This window comes from Nestor notabilis, unplaced genomic scaffold, assembly GCF_000696875.1.
Source record: "Nestor notabilis isolate BGI_N333 unplaced genomic scaffold, ASM69687v1 scaffold13586, whole genome shotgun sequence".
NCBI classification, from domain to species: Eukaryota; Metazoa; Chordata; class Aves; order Psittaciformes; family Psittacidae; genus Nestor; species Nestor notabilis.
The window spans coordinates 66,914-74,312 of record NW_009934403.1 but is presented as its reverse complement, the minus strand read 5'-3'; the positions used below and the strand labels follow the sequence as shown (position 1 = coordinate 74,312).

Here is a 7,399-nt window from a genome sequence, read left to right as displayed (position 1 = left end):
CAGATGCATTAAAACATGTTTTTATACACCACCAAAATTATAAATTACCATTAAAAATGGACAATATTAATTTCTATAATTAGTCTTCACATTACAAGTATAACATAACCATAAGATAACCTTAAGAAATTAAAAACCTCAGAGAAGTCTTATATATCGTAATTTTATATATCAGAATTTCATACAGCCTTAAAAATTCTCTATCCATCAGTAACAAAGCGTATAGCTGTTACAGATCTATATAAAATGAGCAAAGAAATACACTATATCCACTTCAAATTATACCAGTTTTACAAACTGTGGCAAACAAAGAAAGCAACCAAGTTCTATACCGAGATCAACTTTTACCTTCCAAGTGTCAGCTCCAGGTCTGGACTTCTGAAGGAAGTGATATTCTACAGAAGGGACTCACCACAGTTCTAGCACTTGTAGCATTTGTTTATCTTTTTCCTCATTTGTACCCACCTGATTTCAGTTGCCCTGATTAATCAGAGATCACTCCTTACCTTCTCCCTGCAACCAGGTTCCAACTACTATGGAAATGTTCTGCTGCTATGGGCCTGTGGTGCCCAATGGTTATGGGGCATGCTATAACCCTCAGCCAGAGCATATATTATTCTGCATCTCAAGCTTTAAAGACTGTAAAGAAACCTCCTCAGACATGTTTGCAAAAGCTGTGGAAGAAAGTCTCCTAGAAGTGAGAGATCTGTTCAACAGATGCAGTTCTACCGTGGCAAAGCCACTTGCTAAGCAAGAGGCAGCCACACAGCTGCAGAGGGACCGCAAGCTCTAAAAGGCTGTGGGAAATATTCTCCTGAATCCACCTTATGAAGAAACAATGACATAGTCGTTCAAAGGCAAGATAGTACTAGTAATACATTAGTGTAGAACCAAAATGTCATTTGTTTTACATTGTTGCCATCATTTAAAACCCTGTATGTACTAAATCTAACATTTCTCACTTGAGAGTCAGAAAAAAAGGCTTGAAACGAAGGAGGGAGTAATACGAGTGTGTGTTGTATTACCACTTCTAACCATAAGTAACTTCTGCCATATTATCACCTAGAGTTGAGTAACTTTGTGTATGACATAAATTAAATACTAAGGCACACCAATTAATCAATAGTCCCTGCAAGTAGTTCTAAAATATGCACATCTATTCCTGCAAGATTTGCATGTAGAGAAAAACAAATGAAGAAATTTCCCCCACTGGGGATGTTGAAAGAAACATTGTAAATAATAAGCTGATGCCAATAGATCTTGAAATTTTGCATGAAAAGTATTTAATTCCACCATTCTATTTACTACATAAGAAAAACAGATTATTTTTGAGAGTGGCCACTGTGTATTTCCTGAGAGTTACACTTGTGTTTGCATGTTCCCCCAATATAGAAATGCTGCAGAAATAATTTAGCCTTTATTCTGGTGTGCACTGGCCTCAAGCACAGTCCTGTTCTGAAAGCAGCATATTGGAGAGAAGATCCATCACAGAGAGCTGGGAGAATTTTGTCTGTAATGAATTGACTTAATTCTTTCTTTTTATCAGTGAGCAAAATCCAGTCTGACAGAGAGGCAAAGCACAAAGCGTAAGTGCAATTCAATCCTACTTTAGACCTTTTTTGTTTGCACAGGAATTAATTTAGTCACTGTGACTAGCAGGAGAGTGTATGCAACCACACAAAATCAAAGAGCAATAAATACCTAGAATAAAGAGGCAAACTTGCAATATAAGGAAATCTCCAAGATAGAGCTATAAATACCAGTTTAAGAGTACTGGTACTCATATCAGCTTTGCATCAACCCACTTGAGAGGGATTTCTGTTCTATATTTTTCATAGTAGATGTAGGGTATCATATTCTACAAGATACAGTAAATTCAATCAGGAAAATAATATAGCATCTGGTAATTCCCATATTCTGCGAGTGTTATCCTGAGGGTTTTCTCATTATCTTTCATTCCCTATAAATCCTTCAAAGGACTGATATTTTCAGGCACTTTCTCTCAAGCTGAAATTTGTTGCCTTGCTTAGAGGTGTTCAGTCATCATTGTTAGAATACCACTTACTCACTGTCTAAAGATATGCACTAACTCCAGCGAGGATCCTTTGCTAGGCAAGCCGGAGCACACTCGGAAGCCTAGTCAGGAACTGCTTACCTGCCTGTGGAGAAGTGAGGTTTTTAATTCCTTTGTAGACTGAACAACGACATGCTTAAGCACCCTCAAGCCTAAGAGCAGGAGAATAGATTTATTACAATAAACTTGAAGTGCAGATATGTTTCTGTCTGAGAACTCTAGATACAGATTCAACAGATCACATATGTCCTTGTTTATTTTACTGCCTCTTTGGCATTGCATACATGCAATTATGTAGTCTGCTGGATAAAGGCTATCTACAACCCTCTGTATGAAAGCACAGTAGGCCTGATAATCAATGGGAGCTCAATCAAAAGTTGGCTATGTTGGAGCAAATCAACTATGATGATTTACAGTGATTGAGAGCTGGGCTCATTTCTTTGAGTTAATGCATTCACTTAAAAATATGTATGTTTTATTACTCCATGAGCTGTGGTTCAAACTAAAGATGAAATCTATTTTTAGATTATGTAAATAGTATTATTGCTTAAAAGCTGTCCCGAAGTTAAAATGGAAAAAACAATTAAAAAAAGCAAGAAAACCATTAGACTGTTAGTCCAACCAAGTGTTCACCTAATGAATATACTGTTCAAAATATGACTTTAAATTGTTCCTGTACTATAATAATGAAAATTACTTTGGAACTTTCCTGGTAATTTTGCTTTGTTCTGTGTCATGTCACTACAAAGGCATTCTGCATTTTTAACATAAATGTAACATTACAATTTTTTCATAGAATTGTATGTCTAAAATTATAACCATATAAGGACATAAAAATGCTGTGAATAGTTATTTGATTATTAATTTGCCCCTAATGAAGCACATTATTTTGCATTCCTAGATCCATGGGTACTGATAGTTATTTGTAAACATTACCTGTGTTTTCATTTTACTTTTTTGGCTGGAATTTCAACAGCCGCTCAGGCACTGTACTCACCACACAGCCACTGAGAATTCAAACACTACAACCACATCTGAAACTTTTCACCACTTTATCATTAAGAGTCTCTTACTTGTCTACAGCTGCTCTAACAGATGTTTTGGATTCTGCAGCTCTGGAAACTGGTGGTGGAAAATACCAACACCATATTTTTTCTTGAGGAAGAAACGAGTGACAACCCAAACTTCTTATATATTTAGCTGACAACAATTCCATACTTGTATCTCAGATACTTACTAATCTGGTTTTAGTATTCAGGCTGAGTACCTGAATGAGCAGCTTCACTGAACTCAGGCCCTGCAGAGGAAGGCATTTGTGTACCGCTGCTAGTACCCATTAAAAGTAGCAGCTGCAAAGTACCAGACTTTGTTCAAGAAATTTCAGACTCAGTTCAGGTACATTTAAATTGGTGTGTCCTGGTTAAATCACAGATGGATAAAATTCATGGCCCAAGGCATTACAAACTACTGGGTTTGCCAGCAAGAGCTTCATATGGGACTGTGCTGCTTCTCAGTTAACAGAATCCTCTACAGAATCCATGTGGTATGGTCCCATTTCAGGAAAAAGGCAGTTTTCTTAGGTTTTTATTTAAATTATGGGTATTATGCAAATGAAATTCTTTCCTGAAATTCAGAAATGCACAGTCTGTGCACATGCATTTATGGAGATCAAAGGTGAAGATTTTAAAATGTTTCCAAGCAGAAGATTATGGAATAGATTGTTCATCATAAAAAGGGAGAAAATCTTGATCAATGAGCTAAGTGTAACTTCATCAATATAAGAAGCTGTGACTGCCCCATCCCTGGCAGTGTTCAAGGCCAGGCTGGACGGGGCTTTGAGCAACCTGGTCTAGTGGAAGGTGTCCCTGCCCATGGCAGGGGGTTGGAACCAGGTGATTTTTAAGGTCAAACCATTTGACCTTAACCCAACCAAACCATTTGAGGTTTCTGCGAAGTAGCAGTGATTTAATGAGACCTCTTGGTGGGACTCAGAACATACAACCCCCCACAAGAGAATTTTAAGAAGGTAATTGTTTCGCTCTCTCTGTAGCAGTACCCCCATGTACACACAGGAGTGGGTTGTAAAAATGAAAACCCCAATATTTGTGAATGTTTATATTCACAGTGAACAAAAGCAAAAGGAACTTGACTTCAAGGTGGTGGAGTTTCAGGGGTTAGACCTTGATCTCAATCCCCTCCTGTGTGATCCATAGCTGAGCAAGACGTGGTCGAGACATACAGCTGAACTTCTGACGTATGGGTTGCGGAAGACAAAAATATTTTAGTGATACTTTTATTTTTATACTATAGTATAGATTTATGACAAATGTGTATTTATAGCACACTGTTTCCATTATGTTCTGTGCTCTATGGAGATGTATTTATCTGTCTATATTAATATATGCGATCTGAAGCGTACGCTGGTGACACAAATTCAGCTAATGTAAAGACATTGTTCCGCACCACCAATAAAAATAAACCATGGAAAGACTTTGTTGCTTTTTTGTGCCAGGCAGCCCCTGCCCCACAAGCCCCATGACCCCACCATGCTGCACGGGAGCCCCTGGGCCTCTCACAGGAGGGTAGTCAGGGAAGCACTTGCCCATGGTCGCGCAGAACTGCAGGGTCTCAGTGCGGCACGGCTCACAGCCTCAAAGGGAGGCTGCACCAGTCACATCATGTGTGTGACAAAGGAAAGAGCTGGTCCTTAAACATGCCTCAGAAAGAGCAAACACTTCCATCTTTCACATTTGCTAAATTAAGCCTGAATTGCAGTGTGTACATATTTTTCTTTTCCAGTTACACAAACCTCATTAAAAAGTTTGAAATAAACTTGTAAACCAATGATGAAAATGTCTAAGCCCAAATTTAGCTACAAAGCAAAGTACTTGGGCGTACAAAGTAACTTCTGTTGCTTACAGCTCAACCACAATCCCCAGCCATCAGCCTAAGGCAGACAGCAGGTACCCTGACTCAGAGGCAGCTGGGCTGTTTTGGAGCAGGGCTCACCCCCACTGCTCCCACTTGCAGCCCTGCTCCCTCAGTTGGGCACCAGGTGGGCTGTGCAGATCAGAGCATTGCCCCAGGGCCTGAAAGAGCCTCACCACAGGTCTAGCAGAGGAGCAGTGCCTCAGGGTGTTGCAGAGTCAGCTAGTGCCACGCAAGTTCACCATCCATACCTAAAGCTGCAGTAACACATCACCCACAGAAGAAGGTGTAGCTATTTTTTTCTGATTCATCATGAATTGAGGATCAGTGTAGTCTGTATTCTGTTTATTAGCAGCAGGTTTCCTCTGTTCTAGTGCTTTCCAACGACAAGAGGATACACATAATAAAAATTTCTGCCTACCAAAATGAATCTAAGATTGCAAGGTAAATCAGATTGTATGCATGTATGTGTGATCTAAAGTATTCAAATAAATAACACTTTGTGATTATAAAGGCTTTAGATCACATAGATGTGTCCAATAAGAGCAAGATAAACTCAGTATCAGAAAAAACACTATTTGGTTGACACTGGAAACCTAGAAAGAGCAGGAGTTAATGCAATATATAGGCTACTGGCAACTCAGTCAGATTCTCCTACTGGGGTTGCTAGGTCCTTGCAGTGTACCTGACATGGACAAAGACAGACCAGGCCTCAACCTAGAGAAACTAGTAGGTTTGGGGGTTTTCTTTAAATTAGAGTCAACAGTATAGAGATGTCATCTCTCCCACCCATTTTATAAACTTGAATTAATTGTCAGAGATTGTCGTTGAAGTTTCCTAGAGAGCAGTGAAAGCTGCCTTATGAGGATGACAGAACAGCAGCAGAAGCTGACAGCACGCTGCTTTGCGAACCAGACTCCTTTTTCAGCCACTTTCTGTAGTTTTGCAGTAAGTTGAATTAAAATGCTGCATAGAGCTGTCACAGATGGACGCAGTCAGGTCAAATGTTCGAGGAACGCCAACTCCTGCAAGTCATACAGCTACAGTGGAACTGGGACAGAGGAAGTGCTACCTCTACCTGCCAAAATAGCTGACGTGGGTTGGTCAGTACGCTGCCTCAACCTTAACACATCATAGCTGATAAAAACCTGGAAAGCTGAGACCCTCACTGTTTGACTACACAGGAATCTGCTTCTGCCTTGTAAAACAAGTCAACAGAATAAGATGAATTAAAAAATACGTACATCTATGGGGGCCCAGGCAGAACCATGTAGCATTCCTGTGTAGCTGGAATTGCATTATCAGGCAGTTCTCTTATTTCCCCAGTTCTGATCAATTTACAACAACCCTATACAATGTACCATAATAATCCCAAAAAGCACATAATTCATCTAAACAAATACGTGGGTTAAGAGAGAATTTTGTCCCTTCTGATTTGATTCTCAGCTTCACAAAATCTCGAGTCCTTAATGTCCTGAGAAATTACTCTTTCAGTAGAAGCAAAATGAATTATGCGTCGTCAATGAACAATTGGGTTATCAAGGTTGTTCACTTAATGTTCCAGCTGTTCTATAGCACCATCTTAATGTTTATTGGAGATTTCTTTTGAATTCAGTCTTATTCCATGGTACTTAAAAATAAATACATTGCATTTCTTACGGCTGCTGTGCCAGTTAATAGCAAATACAAGTACATAATGAATTTCTTGCCTTTTACTGCTAGAATGAGAAATGACAGAGGGTGGAGGCTTCATTCAAAGGAGATACATTAATGTAATAATAGTGAAGCCAGAGATCAAAGCTGATAGGACTTGTGGAGAGTTTTGTACAGCACCTAACTACATTAACGCTAGTTTTTACTCTTTGCCCTCATAAGTGCTAAAACTTAGATATACTCACAGTTCAGAGGAAATGAAGTAAATACAGTACCGGCCACTGCTTCTTTGCCCTTTTCCAGCTGTTCTGCAAGCAAATGGACATCAGCTTATTCTGGAAGAGATACCATACTGGAACACTGCAGAGTTGGTGGTCAATGGCAAGACTGTATTTCACTGCAACATTAATGACCTGGAATTTGGAAAGTACAGAGTTTCATTCATTGCAGTCTCTTGCTGAAAGCACTTATATTTTGAAATGAGTACTTCCTAGACATAAACAGCCCAGATTCTGTCAACATTAACACTTTAAAGCTCTGCACTCCTTTATGTTTGAGGTGGTTTGAAAGGCACAGTCAGGAAGAGAGGATGGTTTAGGAGTTAAGGCCATGCTTGGGAGAGCACCTTTTGGGGCCTTCCCATATGCACCAGCACCCAGTCACAAGAAAACCTGCTAGGTTTTAGTCCACAGAGGTATTAGAGCATCCTTTTGCTTCCAAAATAGCACACATTTTTCTTTACTT

General features: G+C 39.4%; 1 protein-coding gene across 1 annotated transcript; it reads left to right on the top strand.

Annotated features, from left to right (window-relative positions):
• The first annotated feature begins 5,692 nt into the window (after positions 1 to 5,692).
• On the top strand, positions 5,693 to 7,116 carry LOC104407920 (chromosome unknown open reading frame, human C10orf53). Its single transcript, XM_010017334.1, has 2 exons — positions 5,693 to 5,735; positions 6,959 to 7,116. Exons 1-2 carry the CDS (start codon positions 5,693 to 5,695, stop codon positions 7,114 to 7,116), a joined length of 201 nt encoding a protein of 66 aa, XP_010015636.1.
• Positions 7,117 to 7,399: the final 283 nt, after the last annotated feature.

Coding starts and splice junctions, on each gene's coding strand:
- LOC104407920 (XM_010017334.1), top strand. CDS start 5,693: ATGGACAAAGACAGACCAGGCCTCAACCTAGAGAAACTAGTAG. Junction 5,736..6,958: donor CAACCTAGAGAAACTAGTAG/GTTTGGGGGTTT, acceptor GCCCTTTTCCAG/CTGTTCTGCAAGCAAATGGA.